The sequence below is a fragment of the Megalobrama amblycephala genome, linkage group LG14, assembly GCF_018812025.1.
Source record: "Megalobrama amblycephala isolate DHTTF-2021 linkage group LG14, ASM1881202v1, whole genome shotgun sequence".
Taxonomy (NCBI): Eukaryota; Metazoa; Chordata; class Actinopteri; order Cypriniformes; family Xenocyprididae; genus Megalobrama; species Megalobrama amblycephala.
The window spans coordinates 43,008,613-43,035,337 of NC_063057.1; the positions used below are offsets into that span (position 1 = coordinate 43,008,613).

The 26,725-nt window shown below is 37.4% G+C and overlaps 3 protein-coding genes across 3 annotated transcripts; 2 read left to right on the top strand and 1 right to left on the bottom strand.

The window, feature by feature from the left end:
- Positions 1–796: 796 nt before the first annotated feature.
- On the bottom strand, positions 797–5,235 carry LOC125245717 (extracellular calcium-sensing receptor-like). The gene is made up of 6 exons (XM_048156433.1): positions 4,939–5,235; positions 4,444–4,729; positions 3,562–4,371; positions 3,217–3,438; positions 2,961–3,084; positions 797–2,544 (listed from the first exon to the last, which is right to left on the bottom strand). The coding sequence occupies exons 1-6, from the start codon at positions 5,160–5,162 to the stop codon at positions 1,628–1,630; spliced, it is 2,583 nt and encodes an 860-aa protein (XP_048012390.1). The 5' UTR covers positions 5,163–5,235; the 3' UTR covers positions 797–1,627.
- Positions 5,236–6,451: 1,216 nt separating this feature from the next.
- On the top strand, positions 6,452–19,533 carry LOC125244503. The gene is made up of 2 exons (XM_048154575.1): positions 6,452–6,556; positions 18,073–19,533. The coding sequence occupies exons 1-2, from the start codon at positions 6,452–6,454 to the stop codon at positions 18,940–18,942; spliced, it is 975 nt and encodes a 324-aa protein (XP_048010532.1). The 3' UTR covers positions 18,943–19,533.
- Positions 19,276–24,981, top strand: LOC125245712 (interferon-induced very large GTPase 1-like). The gene is given in 4 exon segments (XM_048156426.1): positions 19,276–19,332; positions 19,527–20,723; positions 20,725–22,993; positions 22,996–24,981. Coding segments are annotated over 4 exon segments (4,764 nt in total). The 5' UTR covers positions 19,276–19,287; the 3' UTR covers positions 24,249–24,981.
- Positions 24,982–26,725: the final 1,744 nt, after the last annotated feature.

Here is a 26,725-nt window from a genome sequence, read left to right on the forward strand (position 1 = left end):
ACTGAAGCAGCTCTCAATTTGCCCTGTGCTAAATGAAAGAGAAAATATGAAGAGCAAAAGAATGAACTGAGGCCCGTAAAATACATTTCAACAGGCTTAACTAAGCATGAAAATAACTGAAGGAAATATACATTTGCTAAATAAGTTAAATCAATGAATATGATTCATATACTGTCAGAAAAAAAGGGTATAATAAAAGTGAAAAGGTCTTTGTACCTTACCTAAATGGTGCATATTAGTACCTTAAAGGTACATATTAGTACCTTTTTACCTTTGTACATTAGGATACAGCCCCAGTGACAGCACCGTACCTTTTTTTCTGACAGTGTATCCTTTTTTGTTTCTCTATCTAATTACAAATGCTGTAAAAATATATTGGTATTGTTATCGGCGAGTACCAAAAAGGTATAAGGCCTTATTCTGGAAAAAGTGGCATCGTACATCCTTAATTTTGGATTTTGCCATCTTTGTGGGTATATTTTGTCCCCATAATGTAAGGTTTATCTGAACCACACACATATACACACACAGTTCAGATATACCCCATATATTATGGTGACAAAATGTCCCCACAAAGTGTTTTCTCTAAAATCTTTGTCCTTGTCCTCATGAGGAAAACAGCTTTTAAACCAAACTAAGTGATTTTTTTTTTTGAAAATCTGAAAATGAAAAATGCAGAAGGTTTTCTGTGATGGGTAGGATTAGGGTTAGGAGATAGAATACAGTTTGTACAGTATAAATATGTCTGTATAGAATGTCCCTATAAAACACTGAAACCCAATGTGTGTGTGTGTGTGTGTGTGTGCAGGGCAACCACATATTTACCATGGCATGTAATAGTTTAAGAACAGAAAACTCTATTTTTTTTTTTTACTACTCTGACTATGGGAGAGGCAACATTCCCTTATAAATTCCTTATACTCCCTTAACATTTAATCAGTATTCTTTTCAAATAAAGGGACTAAATATCATAAATAAAAAAAAAAATTAAAAAATCATTGCATCCTGAGAAGGACCAATGAAATTAATAATGTTCCCAGTGTTGTGAAATGATCTTTCCTTAGGGACTAGAGTGTCTACTTCTCTTTTCCCCTGATGATGAAGATGAAGCAGATATGATCAACCTTATTACAAACGTGTGACTGAAGTGGATGAAATCATTAGTGTGCAGTTGTTATTGCAGCGTTCAATGAGTGGAAGAGAATGGATGATTACATGCCCAACTTCTTTTAAATTATGGCACATGGCTTTTTTGTTTTTTTTTTTTTGTTTTATGGCACATGGCTTTTTACGCTCAGGGGAAATAAAATGGTTCTCTTTCACTACTGAGGACAGAACAACAAAAAAAAAGGATAGGATCTTACAACTACAGGGTAAAACGTGGGTTGGAAAGATTTAGACTTTGGGTTCAAATATTAATACTGTTGTTTAAATCATGTTTTATGTGGAAGGTTTATCATGAATGCTGGTGAAATTTGATTTTGATAAAATAAGCTTTAATTGTAATAAACAGTGCAACATTCATATTTAAAGGACATAACAATTGTTTATTTTATGAAACAAAACCACAAAAAGCAATCTAAAACTGGTGAAAATCAAGAACACAAACTTTTAATCAGTAAGCATTTCAATATTTCCTTTCTGAATTAGATTTGGACATCAAATATCTCTTTGTATTTTTCTCAGGTTTAAGCAGAATGATGTAACATTTTGGGGTGAATATACACAGCAGCAGGCCATAACTGGAGGCCAGAATGGCAAAAATCTCCACGGCCACAGTGTACTTCCCCGGTGAGCTGACGTACGCCGGCACAAATGCAATCCACACGGCACAGAAGATCAGCATGCTGAAAGTAATGAATTTAGCCTCATTGAAATTATCTGGGAGCTTTCGAGCAAAGAAGGCCAGCAGGAAGCAGACAGCTGCAAGCAGGCCGATGTAGCCTAGCACCAGGGAGAAGGCCAGTGGAGAGCCCACATCACACAAAAGAATAATCCGGGCAGTTTCACGAGTCATGAGCTTACGTGGGACAGGAGGTGCCACACTCAGCCATGTGCAGCAAATCACCAACTGCACAGCTGTGCATAAGAAGATAATGCCACGCTGCTGTAGAGGGCCGAACCATTTCATGACATTAGTGCCAGGTAGTGTGGCTCTGAAAGCCATGAGTACCACCATAGTCTTTCCAAGGATGCAGGACAGACAGAGGGAGAATGCAATACCAAATGCAGTGTGGCGAAGCCCACATGACCAGGATGTGGGCTGCCCAATAAATGCTAGTGCACACAAAAAACAAAGCCACAGTGAGCTAAGAATGAGGAAACTGAGCTCCGAGTTGTTAGCTTTGACTAAAGGTGTGTGGCGTTTAAGGACAAATATCAGAGCAACTGCGAGTGTGAAACAGGATCCCAGCAGAGCCACAGCCAGCAAAGTGATGCCCATGGTATCGTTGTAGGAAAGGAACTCCACCAGCTTTGGGATGCAGGTGTCTCGTCTAGTATTGGACCAGAACTCAGGGAGGCACTTTTCACACTCTAAGGCATCTGATGAATAAAAGTAGAAGATAATCTTTCCTCTACGATAAATACAGTAGTCAACATTTGAAGTGGACCAAAAAAGTTGTCCTAAGAATGGATGAAAGGGTTTGGTCAATTTCAAATGTTGACTAGTGTCAACTGTGCACAGTAGAAAATACATTTAAACAAATCTAAATTAGTCCTCGAACATCAGCAGGACAGAGTTGATTTAGGACAGGGGTCCAAACTCGGTCCTGGAGGGTGACTGTCCTGCAGAGTTTAGCTCCAACAAGCTCCAACACATCTGCTTTAAGTTTCTTCTAAGCCTAGTGAGACCTTGATGTTGATGAGCTGGTTCAGGTGTTTAATTGGGGTTGGAGCTAAACTTTGCAGGACAGTGGTCCTCCATGACCAAGTTTGGAGACCTCTGATTTAGGACATACCTGTCTGATTGCTAACCTCCCCAGCTGCACAGATAATGCAATCAAAGCAGCAGAGAGGAAAGTTTGGCCTGGTAGCTTTTCTAGTCCCTGGAGGACAGCTGGTGCTACAGACGGATATAGGGACCTGCAATTCAGAGAAAGGACAAACTACAGAGATACTCATCATAAAGTTATGCACAAGTACCCAGCAAACACAAGAGCTATAGGGAGGAAAAGCAAACAAAATTGTAAAATATAATTCACACTGGAGCATTACTTGTCTCTGGTTTCCATTCCAGATTATGTTTTTCTCTTCAATCACTAGTTTAGGCTGCATCGTTTCATCAAATCTCCCCACAGTGGCGTACCGCACCTCTCCATTGCCAATGAGCTGCCAGTTGATGAGATCATACATGGCCACAGGATCTCCATTTCTGTCAAACTTGGTCTCCTCACCAAAGTCATTAGTAAAGTGGATATGCTTTAAATAATCCAGGAGCTTCATGTGTATGAGTGATAGGATAAGACACAAAGAGTGGATAAAAGAAAGGCAAAACATAAAAAGGGAACAGTTGTAACATCTGTTTAAACGTCATTATCTAAACTAAAGAACATCTTTTACCTGCCATGGCTGTATGCTGCTGGAGTTGGGGCACGATCCCCCAGCAAAAGGTCCTTTGCCAGGTTCACAGTGCAGCATTGAATCCAGAGCGTGTGCAATGGCGTACACTGCCTTATAAACATTATAAGAGATTCTGAGCTGAGATACATCCGAGTAGATGTTACCTGTATTGGCAAGTACTTCAGAGCCATTACAGGGGGGTCTAATTGAGGTGCTTGTGCCTAGAGAGCACTTAAACATCTCCTGCCAAAACTGCACAACAAATGGGTCCTGTGGGTATTTGGAGGGATGTAGCCGTAGCAGGAAAGGCTGCAGGCGAGGTATATCAGCCCTGCGGATGGCATAGCCCATGGAGCCCTGAAGGATGGAGTGGAATTCAGGAGTGGAGAGGACGGCTGCTGTGATCCAGGCCTCGCTGGCCAACCATTGAATACCGGTGAGGTTTTGCTGAAGGGCCTCCCAGAAGAGAGCTCTTGCATCTTGCTCTAGAGCAAAGACCAGCACCACACGGGTTCCCGTCTCACGGATCCTCTTTACAATCCTGGACATCTCTGTTTGGTCATGGTTTTTTGGGATAATTTCATAAAAAGCGATACATGCACCTAGTTTGGTCACTTCATCATTAAAAATTTGAGCCCCACCACGGCCATAAGCATCATCCCCTGCAAATGTGCCTAACCAGCTCCAACCGAAGTGTTGCACTAGCTGTGCAAGAGCATCCACTTGGAAAAAGTCACTAGGCATAGTCCTCAGAAATGAAGGAAACTCTAGTTTATTACTGAGACATGCACAGCTTGAGAAATAGCTTACCTAGGGAGAGAAAAGGACATGATGACATGACTGAATGTACCTCTGCAAGCGTATTAAAAATGCACAACTCACCTGTGGAACGTGAAAAACACCCAGAAAGCGTGCAACCACTAGGGATAATGTGGATCCTCCATCACCAATGACAACAGGCACCCGGCCTCGGCACTCTGGTTTGCCTGTACCCCCTTCATTCCCATTCATTAGAGCCAAGGCTGTGCGGAGGGCATGAAAAGGGGTACTGCATGAATCATAAATCTTATAACCCAGAGTTAAGTTGGCTAGGAGTCGTTTGTCTCTGTTGATCTCCTCTATGGCAAAAATCATTGTCTGCATCCATCGAAAGGTTCGGAAATTAAACCTTTTTGGGACAAAGAGCATTAAATTATCAACAAAATACCATGTTTTAATGTTCATAACATTACAATAGTAATATTGTAAAAATGCTTAACAATATACGTCTGAAATTTCATTAAGAAGCAAAGGATAGAAAAACGAAAACACCATACAATTTCAAAATGTTTAGCATAAATGCAGCATTGTAATATTTTAGGATATTTACAGACTGACCCTGAGCACTGCGTAGGATGTGGCTCTGCAGTAAAAGATGGAGGAGATTCCAGCACAGTGTCGTGTAGAGAAAAGAGGGCGCCGATCATGATGTCTCCTTCACTGGTTAGCACAGGCAGGTCTGAGGTGCTGCGGATGAGTCGACAGGTCTGAAGGAGCTGTGAAGAGATCAAAGTGCTGAAGAACAACACTGTCACACAAACATACAGACTACTATATGCCATCCTTTCTCTGTACACTTCACTGCTTGAACCAAATTATACACCACTTTGAAGCTTCATTGCACACAAAGAGGGGTTTCCTTATGGCGGCATTTTAATGCCATTAATGACCGAGCGCACAATTGATGCTTGCGCGCGCAGTAAATCACTTCCGCGAGAGGATAACAGATCTGCACGCGAGGAAACGGGAGCCCGCAAGCTCATTTTAAACCCGCGCGCGCGCATGACATCTCCTCTGCGCGCAGATCAAGCCCTCGCGTGCTCGGAAAGATTCGCACACGCGCGTTCTTCCCCACACTCGCGCTCACTTCTACTCGCGCGAACACTTTTGATTTTTGTCGCTACTTTACATAGTGCGCACAAGATTCACCTAAGCCAGATGCAAGTGAGTTAAACTTTATTTATTAACTTTATACTACCATATACATTAACTTGTTTTATTATTATTTTTATGGAGCACTCAAATAAGAAACACATATTATATTTGCAACCTCAAATAACTTCCACTAAACAGTGAACAAAATTATATCATTCCCTGAGGTCAATTAAATAGAATTTCTCAGTTGCTTCACTTTGGATGAACAGAACATCACAGAAACAGATTATTTTTGTATTATAATTTTATTGTGAGACGATATCTTTATATCTAAGAATATAAATGTAAACAGATTTTTAGTGGAAGTATAATGATAATGTAGCGGTGAACTCATGTGTTCTCAAATTGTGTGGCTATAACAATAATAATGTAAACTAATTAATCGATCGAAGACCAAAAAGAGAGAGAGAGAGTGCTTTTACTTTACAAGGTAGTTCGAAGCCTACCATTTTAATAGAAATTTCGAAAGATCTGTTGAATAGCTCATTACAGGTTCTTCTACAGCATTTGGAGGCATTTTATCACATGCGCGCGCGCGGGTTTATTTGCGGGCTCCCGTTTCCTCGCGTGCACTGGTATGAGCTATGTTCAAACACGGGGGTATACTAAATGTGCCTCCAGGCTATAGTTTTCATTGTCTTCACACTAATATTACCAAGAGATTGCCACTGCTGTATGCTATGAGCTCTCTCAGGATCAATTTAGCACTCGAGATTATTGTAAACTGTTAGTGTTGGCTGTTACTGAGAGTAATCTTGAGTTATGTCTGACAAAACCTCATTTTGGGGACATCTGAGAACATCCCCATTTGGAAGAACTATGTATGAATAAAGTATACGGCAAGCAGTGACTTTTTTAACCGGGTATGCTGGGTTGAGTGTCATGTCAAAAAATGTGCCCAGTGCCGATATGCTGGATGGGTATTCCTGCTGAAAGATCCAGCATTGCTGGTTCCCTATCCTGGGATGCTGGTTGCTGGTCCCCATCAAGAGAAGCCGGTTTGCTGGTGGACCAGCATAAGGTATGTTTTGCATGCTGGGATAAGCTTGGGATGCTGGTGTGCTGATCGACCAGCATATGATGTATTTTGGGTGCTGATCTGATTCCAGCAAGACCACAACAAAGCTTGCATATATGTTAAAAGTTGTTGAAGTTTGTTTGAAGTCACCATTATGGTGAATAGTGTTTCATTATGTGACTTTTTAGTTAGGCACTTGGCCCTTGACTATGGTTGAATTAATTCTGTTTCAGCAATTGACTATTATATTTCATGCTCCTGATTGCAATGACATACCTTTTACTTTTACTATGTTTTGAGATCAGTGACTGACAGCTGGATTTTAACATAGGATTTCCCAAATTACCATTAAAGGAGCACTCCACTTTTTTTGAAAATAGGCTCATTTTCCAACTCTCCTAGAGTTAAACAGCTGAGTTTTACCGTTTTCGAATCCATTCAGCTGATCTCCGGGTCTGGCAGTACCACTTTTAGCATAGGTTAACATAGTTCATTGAATCTGATTAGACCATTAGCAACTTTCAATTTTGAGCTTTCATTATCAATAGCTCTTTCTTAACAAGAGCTCTTCTCATAACATCATTATTAACATCATGATTATGCTGTTATTTGGCATTTTCATATTAAAACTTTTTGTTTTGCAATGTACACAAGCTCTTTTTAACTGATTTATGTATAAATCCTTTGAAACAGAAGACAAATTATTTGATCCTTTGAAATGTTTCACCATTTAGAATGTTTACTTTTTTCAAAACTTTAGATGAACTTGATTAATAATATAATCATTACTAAAACAATAAAATTTTTCAGTTGTACTGTCAACAAAGGGAGCAAAATAAATAAACTTGTAATTATATATTTCAATAAATCATGTTTTAATCTTATATTGTTTTTCCTTTACATCATTAAAGTGATGGAGATCTGGCAGCAACAGAACATTTTTCCACTTGTGCGAATGATTCATGGACAGCTTTCCCTGTGCATGAAATCCCCCATATGCCAGCAAACCAATGAGAATGCGGGACAATGATACGCACAGTCAATTGATGGTGGAGGGATCCCAACTCCTGCTCATACATATTTGACACAGCAGAGGCATTGGGCAGCAGCTCCTCTGACATTTTTAATGGATATCCACTTTCTATGAGTTCACTGGTAATCTCAACGCCACTCCAAATGGAGGCCAAATGTGTAATTGTGGAACTAAGTATGAATACTTGAGATACAGCACTAATGATATATCAGTTGTTGGGGATTTTACAGTTAAAGACCCAAGGACCTGATATGATGAATGAAGACCCGAAGTCAGAGTAAAAAAAAAAACAATTGAAGAACATTTTACTGAAGAGAATAGTTTACAGTTTCATCGCCAGAAGTCAGCTTCAACACTCAGAAGAAATTCATAGGCTGCTCTTCGTACATTCCCAAAACCACAGCAATTGTACTTTACACAGGTCACTAAGTGATGTCATTACTTCAGGTTGAATGATTCTGATTGATTGGCTAAGAAATAGATAAAGTTGGAAAATGTCCACACATGGACTGATAGGCAGAAGTACCTTTCCATTGATTATCTGGATGTATTAAAGGTGCCCTAGATTCAAAAATTGAATTTACCTCGGCATAGTTAAATAACAAGAGTTCAGTACATGGAAATGACATACAGTGAGTCTCAAACTCCATTGTTTCTTCCTTCTTATATAAATCTCATTTGTTTAAAAGACCTCCGAAGAACAGGCGAATCTCAGCATAACACAGACTGTTGCGTAACAGTCGGGGTGTACGCCCCCAATATTTGCATATGCCAGCCCATGTTCCCAACATTATGAAAGGCATTAGACAAGGGCAGAACGTCTGGATGTGCACAGCTGAATCAACAGACTAGGTAAGCAAGCAAGGCAAAAAATGGCAGATGGAGCAATAATAACTGACATGATTCATGATAACATGATATTTTTAGTGATATTTGTAAATTGTCTTTCTAAATATTTTGTTAGCATGTTGCTAATGTACTGTTAAGTGTGGTTAAAGTTACCATCGTTTATTACTGTATTCACGGAGACAATAGTTGTCGCTATTTTCATTTTTAAACACTTGCAGTCTGTATAATTCATAAACACAACTTTATTCTTTATAAATCTCTCCAACAGTGTAGCATTAGCCGTTAGCCATGGAGCTCAGCCTCAAACTCATTCAGAATCAAATGTAAACATCAAAATAAACACTGTACTTCGGCGATTAGACATGCTGCATGACGAACACTTTGTAAAGATCCATTTCGAGGGTTATATTAGCTGTGTGAACTTTTTTTATGTTGTTTAAGGCAAGCGTGAGCTTTTGGGGCGTGGAGCACGAGATTTAAAGGGCCACACACCCTGAATCGGCTCATTTCTAATTATGCCCCAAAATAGGCAGTTAAAAAAAATTAATAAAAAAAAATCTATGGGGTATTTTGAGCTGAAACTTCACAGACACGTTCAGGGGACACCTTAGACTTATATTACATCTTTTAAAAAAAGTTCTAGGGCACCTTTAAGATATGCCAGTGAAAGTTTATTTCAGTTAAAACAGCTCAAACATGTATTGTGGTCTAGGAATAAGCTTAAAGGCACAAAATGTAACTTTTTGCCGCTAGAGGTCACCTATTCAAAACAAAGCCATAGCTTGATTGACTGTGGAATCATGGGAGATGTCGTCTTTACCTTACAGCCATGGGAAAGAATCTGATGGGACTCAGGCAGAAATCATGTTCATGGATGAGATGGATTAACGTTACTGTATGAAGCAGAGCAGGGCCGAGTGCTGTGTGAGCAGAAACGAGGCCGCTGGAGCGATTGCTAATGAGAGACGAGCGCGACATGTCTCGAGAGCAGCAGGACGTTTATTATGCAGAAGTCGCCGCTTCTTCCAGTCAAGCGTATGTGGGGTAACGCAGCGCTGTTTATCATATTAGATACATTTGAGTGTGTTGAAAATGATTTTATAATGTTACTCTGTGCGTTCGCTCGGCGGCTGCTATCATATTAATATAATCAAGAAAACGAGATTCAAACAATAAGACTAAATGTGTTGAGCTACATAACAATGATTAGTTTTCTGTCTATGAATATCCAAACAGTTGTTCCTTTGTCTAATAAAACACATAATATATTAAAGCATCTTTCAGTGTTTCCATGATTTCTACAAAATAAAACTGAGAGTAACGTGTCATTGATTTCTCTGGATTTAAAGCAGAACTAAGTAACTTTTTTTACCTTCATAAATAGTTTTCTAAGTCCTTACGATGGTTAATTGACTTGTAGTGGTGTGTTTGAGGCGTGCACTAACCCCCTCTGGCACGTCTACGCCAAAAAACAGCACTTGCAAGTTGAGCTGCATTGACCCGAAACAATCTCGCCTCATTTTCACGTTCACGCGAGAGTGACAAAATGCTTTGCGGTAATTCAAACACAATGTATATATTATGACTTTATAAGACAATTTCGAAAATTACCCACCTCCATCGAGATTTCTTGTACTGTATTTGCAAAACTACTGCGCTTGTGAGCGTTGTAGTCCAGAGCTGTGCTTGGAGTATTTACGACAATGTGATTCACTGAAGGAACCTGTAGGGGGAGCTTCGCAAATCTTACTGAGTTCCGCTTTAAACATTCTTGGAAACATTTGGGAATGTAAGTACAGAGTCAACAAAATATATAACACTGTTCTAGTGGTTTTTGGATATTTTATTCCAAAAAACTTACATATTGTGCCTTTAAGCCTTGTCTGTGAACCCGGGGGCATTTTTTAAATACTTTGATGAAAAATACTTATGATTACTAATTTTAATGTTAGGTGTGATTAATAATGATAAATTACAGAAACCTGTACTGTGTGTGTGGTTTAGGTAGGCCTATGCCCAACTACGGTATGGGGACAAAATGTGCCCACAAAGATGGCAATATCCAGAATAATTGTTCTTGTGAGGACATTTTTTGGTCCCCATTGGGAAAAAAACATATTAATCATACTAAGTATATGATTAGCTAGAACACAGTTTGCACAGTATAAAAATCATCATGTCTCTGGAATTTCCCCGGAATATCCCCATAAAACATGGAATTCCCTATTTGTTTCCTGTGAACATCATTCACCATCCTGTTTTTTTCACATTAATCAGATGTTTTAAAATGGTTTAAAAATAAAATGTCAAAATGGAAATACATTACAGTTTAGGTGGTACTATTAGGAAATACTTATCATGAAGCAGAACAGCAAAAGTCTGTTTCATAACTTTTATTTTTTAAAAACATTAATCTGAAAACTTTTTTTCCTCATACTCAGCTAATCAGTACAATAATGATCTCATGGTGGAGAGCTGCACTGTTCTAAATAATACATTTGGTAGTGTATTTGGCTTTTTTTACACCTATTAGTATGGCTAAAATTGAGCTACTAAATGAACTTACATTACATATTGACTAGCAAAAATCCAATGATACACATCAAAATGCATTAAAGGCAGTATTGTTGATAAACCATTTCATGTTCAATTAAATGAAGCATTTTTACATTTTTTGCCAGATCAAAATGAGTTAAAACAAGTAAAACAAAGACTCAAGCAGTAGCACAGAATTAACCTTGAGCTACTTTAGTCTCTAAGGTAAAGCTACTTTGACAGCCAAAACAAATAGATCAGTCTTGGGGGCAGCCAAATTGTTTGTGAGCCTTTCAACAACAACAAAACCTGTTAACAAAATGTTATTTGTTCCATATCTTAATCAGTGTTCACCCAGGGTTGTGATTTAATCGGAAGTAAGAGGTGCAAAGCAGTGATGTGGTATAATCAGTCAAGCGTTAAAGGGAAATCAGCTTTATCCAGTTTATCATTGGCCTCGGTGTAGGACAGGTGTACAGCAGCCTTTTAGGCGTGTGCTGACAAGTGACTGTTTTCTTCTCAGGCAACGAAATAAGATCCCATGGTGTCATTATGGAAAAACAACATCATTTGTAGCATTGCATCAAAGTTAATTAACAGATTCACTAAACCGGCTAGACAAATGAGTGATTAGACAAGCACTGAAGCTGTCTTGAGGTGTTTGGAGAATTGTTCTTTTCAGTGAAAACATTTCATTATCATGAGCTTCAGTGAGAGACTGGACCCAGAGGTACAATTAAAGTGCATGACACGGATAACCAATAAATGAAATGTATGGTGAACTTGGAAACTGAGAAATAAACAACTCCTTTAATCTTTGTGACAGTTTTATATTTCCTGTATTTTATATATCTGTAAGTTTTAAAATTTAACCTTCAAACTTACTAACCTTCAAACTTAGTGAACAAATTTTATATGTATAAAACAGTGTTAATGTCAATGTTACATCTTGTATTAATAACTGAACCCTTTCATTGCTTATTGTAAAAAACATTAATAACAGACACATCCAATCTCATATAAAACATAATTTTTCATAGTTCTGTCACTGTAGTGCTCTTTTACATTTTGAATACATAAAATGAATTATTATTATTTTTATTGTTTTCGATTGTAAAATATACAGTTACAGTTTGTTGCCATATTCTTCAGTATAGTGATGACATTCGTGTATAATATACATAAAAAAATCTGTGTGAGCATTTTCCCACAGAGAGCAAGATAGATTTCAAGAAAAAACAATCAGTGACTTTATGGGCTTTTCATCATCAATTCATCATCTATAAAGTATTAATATAGCAATTTTTAAATTCAGTTATAAATGCTTCGTTCTTGATTTATAAGCATACAGTAACTATAATATTTAATAATTGTTTTTTAAAACTTTTATAAAACGGTTACCATACAATACAAATATTAAAGCCAAAAATATGTATCAATGCAACTTTCATGAAGTAAACTTTCACTAAAAGCCTTCCTTCCGCCGGAAAAAAATAGTCCCTGACTGTAAACAGCAACAGAAGTTACATTATTACGCCATTAGATGGCGGCAAAGACTGTCTTTATGAGTGTGTCAGTCAGTAGCGAAGACTTTTATATTGAAAAGACTGAATTATTGTGAACACAGAACAAGACGCAACTGACAAATGCTTTGACTAGCGCTGTCAGTCATGGGAAAACCCCTTAACTGTTAAAAGGACAGGATAATACATCAGACATTTAAACAGATTTTTTATTATGAACATAGGACTGACCTGAAGGAAAATGCTAAATCTGAATGCAGGTAATAAACTCGCTCACTCAATCTCTTTCTCACAATAATCTTAGAAATAATACAGTAAGCTTCAATGAACATTATCAATTGAGAACATACAGTTTACGTTGCTAAGAGTGGTTGCTAAGGGTATTGTGTAGTGATACACGGAACCGTTGGGTGAAGCGGTCATAGTCGTGTTTTATTTTATCGTGAATAAAGCACAGCTATTGACCAATCAGAATGAAGGACAGGAACTAACCGTTTTAGAAGATCATTTAGAAAGTATAAGTAAATGGTAATAAACTATTTAACTGAACATTTATACATTTTATTTAGATATTGTAATAGTTACTCAGTGTGTTAATAAATGCTTTATTAACACATTCTAAATTCAGGTAGTAGTTGTCAGTTATTTTTGTGAGCTCATCTAAAGTGAGGACTATTTATGCCTCGTAAAGCTTTTACAAAGAGATTTAAAGGTTCAGTTATCTTCTAAACAGAAAAGGAAACAGAGTGATACAGAACATAAAAATATTTACTACTGTACCCTTGATATAACATGAAAAATAAGCCTATGCAATGTTATAGAAAATAAAAATTCCTGTACACCACCAGAAAACATTCAGGAAAATGAACCCAGTGCCAACACTGGATTACAGGAGTCATTAATACACCCACCCCACCCCTAAACCTACCCTTAGTGATTCATAGTGCATTTACACTTTATGAGCACATGCTTTCCCTGGGATCGAACCCAGGATCACATGATCACATGATTGCATATTGTTATTGCAGTGCTCTACCAGTTTAGTTACGCGAAACCCGAAATATGACGCAGATAAAAGGGAACAATGCATTAAAATGAAAGCGCAACTATAGCAAACGCTCCTATTTCATGAATTAAAATGAAAGTGTCCTGTTGTCGATAGGGGCGCCACTTTAGTAAACGCTCCTATGAGTCGTATTTCAGGGAAGTGACAAACGACCTATATGGTCGTATTGGTTGGAGAACATGTTAAAAAAAAAACAAATGAAATCAGACTGACAAAAATAGTTAACTGACAACTACTAAATGTTTTATAATTACCTGAATTAATCATGAATTACAGTAGGAATACGTGTTAAAGCATTTATTAACACACTGAGTAAGTATTACTATATGTCTAAATAATATGTATAAATGCACATTTAAATAGTTTATTACTCATTTACAGTACTTACACTTTCTAAATGATCTTATGAACCACTGACAACTAAATAACTGGTTTGTAAATAATGTAATAATTTAGAAATGATAAATCGATCATTGATAAAGAATAAAAATAAAATTATTAAACACATAGATATGCTTATAAATAGAATAAATTATTAATTATTATTATAAAAAAGAATAAATTATTTACAGCTGTATTGATGAACTGCTTACTAACATCTATTAATGTAGGGACAATGCTTCATAAATGATGAATAATTATATTTACTAATGCTTAAGTAATGAATCTATCTATCTATCTATCTATCTATCTATCTATCTATATATATATATATATATATATATATATTGCTGAACTAGCCTCAGTGTCAGATTTTGACCTCTGTACTGTAGACACGTGTATTGTGGAGACATGATCACATGTTTGCAATAAAGTTCAGGAAGTTTGTGGACTGGGTGTGTAGTTTATGCAGACAAGCATGAACACAAAGCCTTCAACAGACACAACCTGAAAAACAGACTGATCTCCAGTGGCATGTACTCGCGTGGGAGCAAATTTAATCAATGTCTTCACAAACATGTAACATAAGAAACTCTTTCAATTAATTAATGCACAGCTGGAAGCTACACCATATTAATGACAAACATTTGAAGGGGTGGCAGTGAACAAAACACATGACGCAACTTTTTGTCACACCAGATGAAATTATTCAATTATTTATTTTTTTGGTCTCTGAATTGTCTGAAAGTATGATTTTAAAATGCATCAACAGGCCAAAAGAATGTAAATTTAAATTTAACATGTTGACTTGTTTAGAAAACAAGAATGTGATTTCAACATTGATTAATATAAATTATGTACAAAAAAGCATAGTCTCACATTTTTATTACATTTTTTAATTATGTGCTGAAAATATATATACACCAATTTCATTCATGCCATGCAGGCATATGCACACACAGACATCAAAAGGGGCTTGAGCACCTGTGGCCTGTTGCATGAAGCTAGTTGAACAAACACTGAGTTTCAGAGTAGGGTTGGTGTTGACAAATCCATATAAATCCAAACTGGTTTAGATCTGGTTCAGCAGTCTCACAACGCTCGGTATAAACGTTCTCTGTTAACTGGTGGCACCTGGCAGGTTGATTCTGGCAGGTCACGTGACCATTGATTTTTTGGCAGATTTTGTGCTCGTCCCTCTCTAGCTCTGTCAAATAACATTAATTTATTATTGTGCATCTGTTGATATGATTATGTTCTTTTACATGATTTGTGTTTTAGGGTACTGTATCATAATTAAAACTTGACGCTTTGCTGGCCGCTCAGTCGGGACATTCTAAAATGCTTAACATGAAAAATGCGTAATGTGGCTTAATGTTTTTCCTTGCAGTGAGAGTGATACTTGGAGCTCAACAGTGGATTGAGTGGCCTGTAAAGCATCAATAAGCAACCAGTTGGGACAACAGTCATTTGACTGATTTATTTGGGATAACCCCCTCTAAAACGTTGATAATATAAAAGAATAGATTAATAAGAATATATTTATTTAAAAAAATAATGTATTTCCTTGCAGCGAGAGTGGTAGGGAATGCATTAACTGAAAAGGTATAGCAGTGCCCAGGAAATGTTCTGTATTTAGTCCATCTTTAGTTTTAAAAGATGAAACAAATTTGATGGATGTTTTATCGTGGTTCTGTTGTTGGAATATCTTCATATTTTCTTCTAAACACATATGTGCAATTACTCTTTTGTATATTTATGGGAACCATATTCTTATAAATATGTAGATGTATATTTTATGTGCTGCTATAGTTTTGAGATACGATTAGTGTAATTGTATTTTTGTTCTTATTTTACTTATTTGTATGTTTTGTTTTGTTTTTGTCTTGTACAGATTAGTGGACTCCAGGAAATTTAGCAACCATTTTATGGGAGCTAATGGACATACCAATAAACAATAGATTTTATTAATAAATAACAAGTAACATGGACGTGGCATTTTAACTTGCATAGTTGGTCAGGTGATTTTAGAAAAGATATCATGTGATTTACTAGACATCAGATTGCTTCTATAAATTGTAAATCATTAGACTGGATCCACTGCGCTGTCTAACTCTAATTGGCTGTTCAGTTTTGCGAACGAGTCAGTGCGCGAGAATAAAAGCGAAACTGATGAAAGCGAGATGAAAGTCAAGACAGCACAGACAGAAGGCTGTTCGAATTTTCAAATGGAATTAAAATTTAATTTCATCTAACAGTTATCTCACCTGAGCATTCCATAACAAGAGCCTCCTGGAATGTTGAAAGTGATCAACATGATTAATATTCGAATTGGTAAGCAAGCGCTGCTTTATTCACGGTTCTAGTTTCTATTTATATCAATAGATGTTTTTACAAAAGATATCACGTGATTCACTAGACATCAGACTGTTTCTATAAACTGCAAATCCTGTTAGACTGGATCCACTGGCGCCGTCTGTGAGAGATATCGCTCTAATTGGCTGTTCAGTTTTACTAACTCAGTGCATGAGAATAAAAGCGCGTGATGAAAGCGAGATGAAAGTCTATACAGCACAGATAGAGGCTGTTGGAATTTTCAAATTAATTTAATTTTATCTAACAGTCATCTCACCTGAGCATTTCAATGCGTGAATATTTTCACAACATGAGCCGCCTTGAATGAAGACGGTGATCAACGTGATTAATATTCAAAATGGTAAACAAGCCACTGTTTTATTTATGGTTTGTATATCTGCAGTTCTAGTTTCTGCTTATATCACCAGGTTTTTAGAAAAGATATGTGATTTACTAGACATCAGGCTATGTTTCTATAAACTGCAAATCCTGTTAGACTGGAATCTAAACCTATATTTGCATCTACTGTAAGCAGGAATGGTTCAAGTCTCTAGCGTTATGACTTCATAAATCCTACATCCCACAGATGGTGAACACAAGCTAAATATAAAGTAAGTTGTCTAAAAAAAGCAGACTCTAAAGAGAAATTATACATTTAAATTTATTAAATTACAAATGTATAGACCTTAATAAAAGAAAACATTACAGTTAATTTTCAGTATCTTATTCAGGATAACAAACAGCCAGTAGAAAAAAGGAGCAGCAACAAACCTGATGAGCAAATCTTACTCTGATCCATCACTCAACATTATGGGTAAGAAAACAACATTTGATTTTTACTAAAATACTTATGGTGAATGAGACTTGTTCTACTACTTTAAATATATATATATATATATATATATATAAAATGGACGTTTCCTCTGAGGAGGCAAGGGAGGCAGTGAAAAAAAAAAGGATGAGAAAAAATCCATATTACATATAAAACAACACAAATATTACAAATTATGACATTAAAAAAGAGGGCAAGTCACTCGTATTTCTTAAGAAACACTGTCCAACAGCGACACCCACAGGTAAAGTTAAAGCAGGAGTCATGTGCTCATAGAAAACCATTAGACCCCTAAAGCATGTGGTGGGTTTTGTCAAAGACTATAAAACAACTCAAGATGCATCACTCGTATTGTTTTGAATGGGAGAAAGTGCAACACGCAATATAGTGGAATAAGTCCCGCCTTCTAAATAAGAGCCAATCGCCGATTGGTAAAGTCATCGCATCACTGCAGTGGCCGTTAGAAGTTCTGGTTCCTATAGAAACAGTCAGATGCACGCCTCTGTTCTCAGGATTAGTTTACTCATTTGCTTGTTCATGACAAATAGCAACACAGCGAAAAGTATTTCTAATATGTTGGACCTTTTATTGAAAGTAGCCCATATTTACCTGTTGAGACGTGCCTTCATAAGCACCTGCAAGAGCTTTTGTGATGTTTGAGTCGACGGAGGCGGAACATGCGAAATGTGTGTTTGCAAAATATGCTGTGTTTTTACATGATCATTGTCTGTTGGCGCAACCCAGGTTATTACCGTCCACTACGCCACTGCCAACAGCGCAAAAATATAGATGAGCTCTGTTGGTGTCACGTCTGTGAATGATATGACGTTACACACGCATGCGCAAAAGTTTTGATCGGAATGTATATAAAACACATATAAACAAATATTTGAATCAGATTACAAAATTTGGTGCATGTAAACATAGCCTGTGTGGTGATTCTAGTGTGTATATTGGTTCTGTCTTCCCACGTTCCCAGCCTGTTTGTCACCATGGTCACTAATTAATTTGAGTATTCAGTTCAGGTGTGTCTTGTTACTCATCTCATTAGTTCTTGTTGTTTGCCATGTGATTATATATCCTGTGTTCTCACCCATTCTCTGTTCATCCTCATTTGAGATAGTGTTTGGTTGTTTATTCCTTGTATATTCTTCTGTGTTTAATATAGATCACAATCTGACCATCGTGTTATTTGGAAGCTCTGCGGCAGTCCAGTTTCGATATGACAATGTTCTACTTGGAGATATTGGCAATGTAAAAAAATCCTGGTTCGTTCCTTTGCATAAGAAGATATCAGGACATCATGTCTCAGTGATCAACATGATTGGCTTACACGAGACTGCACTTGATCTGGACCAGTTAACTGGTCAACTAGTGAATGAAAATGAAATCATTGCCTTCATCTTTGTCGTGCGATCGAGTCAGTTAACAGATGCTGATAAGATGGGTATTGATTGGCTTCGGAGAGTATTTGGTGACAGAGTTCTTCAGTTTGTGTTGATTCTTTTCACCTATGAGAGCGAAGAAGAATCGGACTCAATAATAGATGATCTGAAGAAAAACTCTGCTCTGGAGCATCTACTGAAGGAATGTGGTGGAAGATATCATACTTGCAGCAAAGATATGAACAAACAGTCAGAGATGAGAGACTTGATGAAAAGGATTGAGCGTCTATTAATTGATAATGAGCAGAGGCGCTACACTAGTGAGATGTACAACACAGCAATAAGAGAGAGAGAAGACCTGCAAAGGACATGTCAAAGTAAGAAAAGAATATTTGGTTTTCTGATGTATTTGATGTTTATTTACTGCTGACTCAATTCTAACACTTCAATTCCTAATTTATCAATTATACTATTATAGAGTAAGAACAAGCAACACTTACAGACAAAAAAAATAACCAGTTTCAACAAATCACTGTTGACCTGTAAACCTTCATGTTGTTACACGGTTTTTTTTTGTTGTTTTTTTTCAGTTTTTTTCCTGTGGAATAGAAATAAAGATATTTGAAAAGTCAGTACAATCGATATTGGATCCAATTGACTTTTCATAGTATATACCAAAAAACAAACAAACAAAACAATCGTTTTACATGTATTTAAATTTAAAATCCATTTTAATATTCACTTTCTTTTTCTGTCACAAGAACAAAACAAGAGAATGGAAGAGAGGATGGAATACAACACAGAAACAAAGATACATGGGGTATGTGTGGAATGAAGTGCTAAAATAGAAGTGGAAGTCAGATAAAAAAAACATTAAATATACAGCTTATATTACTTTGTGATTTTAAATACTTTACACAAGACAATGTCTTTATTTTAGAATTGTAAATTGTAAATAAAGTTGTAAGATAATCCACAGCAAGCTTTCTTTAATTGTGCTGTTTTGTTTTTCAGGCAGAAGTGGACAGGCATTCAGGAGAAAGAGAGCATCTTTTTCAAAGACTCCATCTTGATAACAGCGATAACTGTAAACTGAGAGCTGCAGATGTTCTTCAACTAACATTGCAGTCATTACAGTCCCATGAGTCTTGTTCTGAGGAGGACCTCATTAAGACTTTCCTACAAAAACTGCTGATGATGAACTACAAAGCAAGATACCTTAAAACTATAGATACGCAGCATGACAAACAACAAATAAACAATGATTTATCTGAAGATGAGGGTGATGTTGATATTTTCAGAGAAATGCAGAGTCAAAAAAATGAAGGAACAAACAAAAAAGATGCTATTCATCTGATGGATGTTCAGATGGCCCTGTTATATTATGCTGATAGTTTCCTAAAGCAGCTGATAGTGACTAAACTCTCTCAGTGTCAGTATGCTTTGCCTCTGCTTGTTCCTGATCCATTCACACAAAAGATTGAGTTTCCTCTCTGGACATTCAGACAAATCAACCAGAGCTGGAAGATGAAAGATACCAACAATGAAATCATCAGTAAAATCCAGCCAGTCTGGAAGGCAAAAACACCCATGGTGTCTTTCTTCAGGTTTGGCTCATTGTCCTCATCCAAATCTCAGCTTATGAACAATCTGATCAATGAGAAACACAACACGTTCTTCCACAGGAACTGCACAGGCAGCAGCAAAACCAGAGTACTGATGGATGGAGTGGTGGAGATTGCCTGGTACTGCCCCTCTGGGAAAGACGCAGATAAATTTACTCAATGTGTTGCATTCTGTAACCTCCATGGTGATGCAGGAGACCATGAGAAACAGCTGCAGATCCTCACTCAAATGGCCTCAGTCAATGTTGTTATCTTACCACGACTTGACAAGAATGACAAGAGTGGAAAACGTATCCAAGAGCTGTACAAAGACAGAAAGCCACTCATTTGTCTTTTTACTGAGGATGAAAGTACAATAAGTGAGACAAGAAAAGGAAAATACAAAATTGGATTAAAAGACCGAAATCAGTCAGATGTATCTGAAGAACTCGTACGTGCTATAAATAAATGTCTCTCATCGTCAGAAACATATGCCGTTTTCACACTTGAAGATGTGTCCAAACACTCAGGAATCATAGTAGATGAGGATCAAGTCAATGACTGCAGAAGAGGGAAAGAAGCAGCCCAGCAGATGATGGGTTTACTGGAGAAAAAAAGATCTGACAGAAATCAAAGAATCATTTCTGCCCTGTCAGGGGAAACTGTGGCATCAGTGGTGTGAAAAGAACAAAGAACTACATCGATCTCAGGGAAATGAAAAAGACATGGAGATAAAACAGAAACAAGATATGAAGAAAATCCGTGAACAGCAGCATGTGCTGGACTTTGGCGAGTTCGTGAAGTTGTTTATTACAGAAATGAATTCACAATCTCCAAATGAGAAGATATTTTTTCTGAAATGGCTTGGAATCCTCCTGGATGAATTTACCTCAGCTGACCTTTCTGCTCTTCATTACAAGTATGATGAGAAATGGTCAGAAGTCTTAAAACTGAAAGAGAAAAATGACATATCTGAGCAACAGGTGGCAGAAAAACAAACAGAACTTGATAAGATATCCAAAGAACTTCAAGCTGCAACCTTTGGTTTGGAGCACATCCTGAGGGAGATTGGTCAGATCTATGAATCATGTAAATCAGTGAATAAGAACAAGGAAGGTCTGCCATGTAATTTCTCTTCTCTCCCGCGTCTTGCAGCTGATATGATGATCTCTGGATTCCCACTGGAACTGATGGATGGAGATGCTGCTAATGTTCCTGTGGTCTGGGTTACTGTTGTTCTACATGAGCTCATCAAGAAACTGGGAGACAAGAGAGTCTTTGTTCTGTCAGTTTTAGGTATTCAGAGCTCTGGGAAATCCACTATGCTGAATGCCATGTTTGGACTGCAGTTTGCCGTCAGTGCTGGCAGGTGCACCAGAGGAGCTTTCATGCAGCTAATCAGAGTGTCAGAGGAGATTAAAGCACAGCTGAAGTTTGACTATATTCTGGTTGTTGATACTGAGGGGCTCCGTGCTCAAGAACTGTCTGGAAGGTCAACAAGACACCAGGACAATGAATTGGCCACATTTGTCGTTGGTCTTGGTAATCTGACTTTGATTAACATCCTTGGAGAAAACCCATCAGAGCTGCAGGAAATTCTACAGATTGTTGTTCAGGCCTTTATGAGGATGAAGAAGGTCAATCTGTCTCCCAGCTGCATGTTTGTGCATCAGAACATTTCAGAAGTTACAGCTGGAGAGAAAAACATGGAGGGTAGGAGACGGCTGCAGGAGACACTGGATGAGATGACAAAACTCGCTGCTAAAGATGAAGTCTATGTTGCAGAATGTTTTAGTGATGTCATTACTTTCGATATTCGGAAAGATGTGAAATATTTTGCACATCTCTGGGAGGGCAGCCCACCAATGGCACCACCAAATCCATCATACTGTGAAAACATCCAAGAGCTAAAGACAGCGCTTTTTAACCATGCCTCAAAATCAAATGGCTTAAAGCTGACAGACCTAAAGGTTCGTATTAATGATCTCTGGGAGGCTTTACTGAATGAAAGATTTGTATTCAGCTTCAGAAATTCTTTGGAAATTGCAACATACCGAAAACTAGAGACAGAATACAGCAAGTGGTCCTGGAGTCTTCGCAGTGCCATGCTGGAAACTGAGAACACACTCTACAACAACATAGAAAATGAAACAATTAATGAGGTTTCAGAAAGTGATCTTCATGGAAAACTAAAAGCGAAAAGTGAAGAAGTAGGAAAATCAATGTCAGAATTCTTTGAGAAAGACAAAGATAAAGATATACTGAAACAGTGGAAAGCATCATTTTACATCAAAATCAAAGATCTTAAAGAAAACACTGTGAGAGAAACAATGAAGAAATTAAATGAGATTCTCCAGCAGCGAGAAATAAGGAAAGGGATTGATGCTCAGAGAACGTGTCATGAAAATACTCTCTTGGAAAAGAGCAAAGAACTTGCAATAAAACTCAAAGACAAAGCCAATGATGAAACAGTCCTGGAACAAGAGTTTGAAAAGTTTTGGAAAGAAGGTGTTAAGAGTGTTAAGAAGATTACCAAAGAAAGTTCACAAATCAAAGACATTGATGTATTAAGAGACATGAAACAACACATCGCTAACATTGAAAGTGTCCCTGTAAATGCCTGGACAGAGAGTAAGGATATTTTCTCTGTGTCAAGTTATTCGGATTATGTACAGTTAAAGAAATCCAGTGGAATTACAGGATATCTTAAAAATGTCATCAGGTCAGCTAAAGAGAAGCTTGGTTTTAAACTATCTCATGTGGATGAAACACAAATTAGGACCTTAGTCAGTGACATTGCTGAAGAAGCAGACAAAAAGATAATTTCATATAATATTGCAAAGATGGGCTACAATAAAACCTACATTCAAGAAATCGCAATTACGTCAAAGCAAAAATAGTAGATCATGAGGAACATACCAATAATTATAAGTTCATGAATGAATTTTACATGCATTTGTTAGTGTCCATCTGTAAGAGAGAAAACAAGTTAATTACTGACCAGCACAGAAAGTTCCGGGAAGCCAACGATCCTGTTTTCTACTTTGAAAAGAAGAGCGAAGAATACTATAGTATTTTCCATAAATACTGTCAAGGTGCAACATCAGCTGCCATTTTTGGTGAGATCATCTGTCAGAAACTGAAAGAGCCCATTCAAAAGAGTGTCTACAAAAACATTGCCAGAGGTTTGGCTAATGAAATGAAAACAAACTGTGAATCGCTAAATGGAAACAGATCCAAACTAGAGAAACACATCCTCAAGACACTAGCAGAACAGGAGGATTTTCAAAAATACATCAACTACATTTACTTTCCCAAAGATCACTTCAGGAGTTTCATCAGAGATGAAGTCAATCGGTACATCACTGATAACAGAGTCAGTGTTTGGTCTATGATGAAGGAGAACATTGAACTCCTGCAGCAGAAGATCATGACAGCGGCTCATAAAGCATCTAAATCGATCAGTGGAGATGTTCAGAACTGGCTGAATCACTTCACTCTGGAGCTCTCAGATGTGCTGATATTCTCTGTTAAGGATCTCAGTGGAGTGAGTCATGATGGTGTTGATGATTTAAATCTCCTAAAAGATGTGATAAAATCAGAACTTGATTCAGTTTTATCTGAAATTCAACATGAATTCAGCACAGAGACATTATCAGAAAATCTGGAACATAAGGACAGACCAGATGAGATTCTGACTGATCATCTCTGTCAGTGCTGCTGGGTTCAGTGTCCATTCTGTGGAGTCACCTGCACCAACACTTTAAAAAATCATTCTGGAGATCACAGTGTTCCTTTCCATCGAGTGGATGGACTCACCGGTTGCTGTTATGACAGAACAGAGGATCTCGGTACTGATTTTTGCACAACATTAGTGAGAACTGATAGTATGTTCTATACAGGTAAATGGATTCCATGCAGAGAATACAGAAAAGCAGGAAATGTTTATGCAGAGTGGAGCATCACCCCTGACTTCTCTGAGCTGCCATACTGGAAGTGGTTTGTGTGTAGATTCCAGAAAGATCTGGAAGAATACTTTGCGAAAACATTCCGAAATTGGGATCTAATATCACATGAATGGAGTAAATGCTCAAAAGAGCAAGCTATTGAGAGTTTGGATGAATACATCTAACTACACAAGTGTACATTAATCTCTTGTATGTCTCTGAATTATAGACAACAGTTTGAAATGAGTTTCTGTTCCACACTTAAGTGATTCTGACTTCATCTACACCTTAGCAGTGAAGCAACTCAGAGAATATAACACAAGTTTAAAGATGTAATGATGTTTAATAAAGGTTCTCTGTTCCACATACCAGTATCTGTAGTCAGAAAAAAAAAAATCGCCTTCGCCTCGACTTTCTTTTGTGGATCAAAATATATTGTGAAAAACTCAATGCATACAAAAAGCTATTAAAAGGACAAAGAGCATTAACAAGAACAAAAAGCAAATACAATTTTCCTCCTGTAGCTTAAAACCTCAATACATTTAATTCATACAAATTATACATATATATATAAATCATATCCTTACCCGTATCCAACCTTAATAGCAGCAAAAGTGTTTTGCAGTACAATATGAACACATTAAGTATTTATTTTCTGATGCAAGTACATAGTAGTTAAGGCCGCCTAATATAAAGTGGGATCACGATTTACAAAAACATCAGTGGGCTTTTATTTTATTTTTTTGTATTTACATTTTTTTGTTCTTCCCACTAGAGGGCAGTATACTCTGTGTTGGGACAAGTGCACAAAAATCAAGTATGTGTAATTAAAGGTGCTCTAAGCGATGTCACACGTTTTTAGGCCAAAACATTTTTTGTCACATACAGCAAACATCTCCTCACTATCCGCTAGCTGCCTGTCCCCTGAACACACTGTAAAAAAACGTGGTCTCTGTAGTCACCACAAGCTCCGAAAACTGCAATAAAAACAAACTGGTGCAGTCTGGACCACGAAACATAATAAACATGCTCCAGCCAATAACCGACAAGAATGATTTTAAATGTGCGTTCATGACTGTTTCAGGAAGCACGGAGGGGAGGAGGAGGAGGGAGGGTCTAGCTAGCCTCTGTTTTGTTTGACAACACTTCGAACGTCAACAGGAAGTTACTCCGCCCAGGATTGCTTAGAGCACCTTTAATCAGGTATTGGTGGCAGGAAAACTACTGATTTTACTGTTGATATGTAACCACGCTTCACTGCAGTTGATAATGCTGCATTCTTGTACATTTTGTCATCTTCATTAAATGGCAACCTGACCCAAAGACATATCACTGTGTGGACATTGGTTATTTTTTATAAAACACCTTTACCACATCTACATAGTTTTCAGAACTGTAGTGTTATCTATGTACTGAAAAGGGGTTTTATGACACTTTAACATTTATCTAGAGTAGTGAAGAGATATGAATGTTCCTCATGACATTTGGTACATACATACACCGGTATCCATGTACCTGCTTTTCTGTGCTAGGTTGCTCAACCTGAAAAGATCTTCTTAAAATACTTGGTCTAAATATTTTTATCTTGATCATAATCATGTATGCTTTTTAAGAGAGTGCTCCTGTTTATGTTTTTATAGTATTTTAAAATAATTGATGGGTCTGCCTAAACCCAGGAGTGATGGACTAAAGAATTTTCAATGTTCTTATCCTGTTTTTTTTTTTTTTTATTATTATGATCACATGATTCTTATGATTCACATAATAATCTTATGATTACAAATTCTGAGTTGAAAGTCATGTCCTTCACTGTAGAAATACTTTGTCATTTAATTTAAATTATATTAGGTCAGGTACATGTTTACTAAAACATAACTGGGCAGGGTTTTAAAGTTTCTTTTGCAAATCAGCAATTAATTTCACCTCCAGGAATAAAAAAGAAATATAAATGGGGCCCAGTTCTCACCTACTGTGGTCCCACAAAAACCCCATAGAGGGGTCATTTGTGGGTCCAGTGCTATCACCCATTTGGGCCCCATAAGGGTTCTGTATGTGGCCCACATTGGACCCATTTATTAGAACCCATGTGGGCCCCTATAATGAACACACAAATGGGCCCCACTTAGAGCCCACTATAGACCCATCATGGCCCCTATGGGCTAACACACAGGGCCCATGTGGAGCCAATGGACAAAATAATATGGGCCCCACTTGGGTTGCCCATGCAGGGCCCAAGTGACAGCCCATTAAAACCCCACATGAAAATGTTGGCTGGGGCTCTGCTTGCTGTGTTGCTCTACTTGCGGTGCCTTCGGGGCTTGGCCCCGAATTGCTGCTTGCAGCTATATTTTCTCATAGGGATTGAAGACGATACCCGCCATCTAATTACGTGGCATGGCGCCAACCTCGGTTTATTTACAGGTCGGTGAAATGTGGCAACCAAATGATATGAGTAAATAGCTATATAATATTAAATAACTTTAATAATAATGTTATGCAGCATCTTACTTGTAGGTAGCACAGATTGCGTTGTATTTTTCTTGGACATTTATCTCAAAGTATGGCCTCAAAGGGGAGTGTCACTCCGTCCTGGGCCAAGAAAAAAATGGGAGAACCTTAAACAAAAATATAAGGTAAAATCACAGTTTATATGTCAGACAAC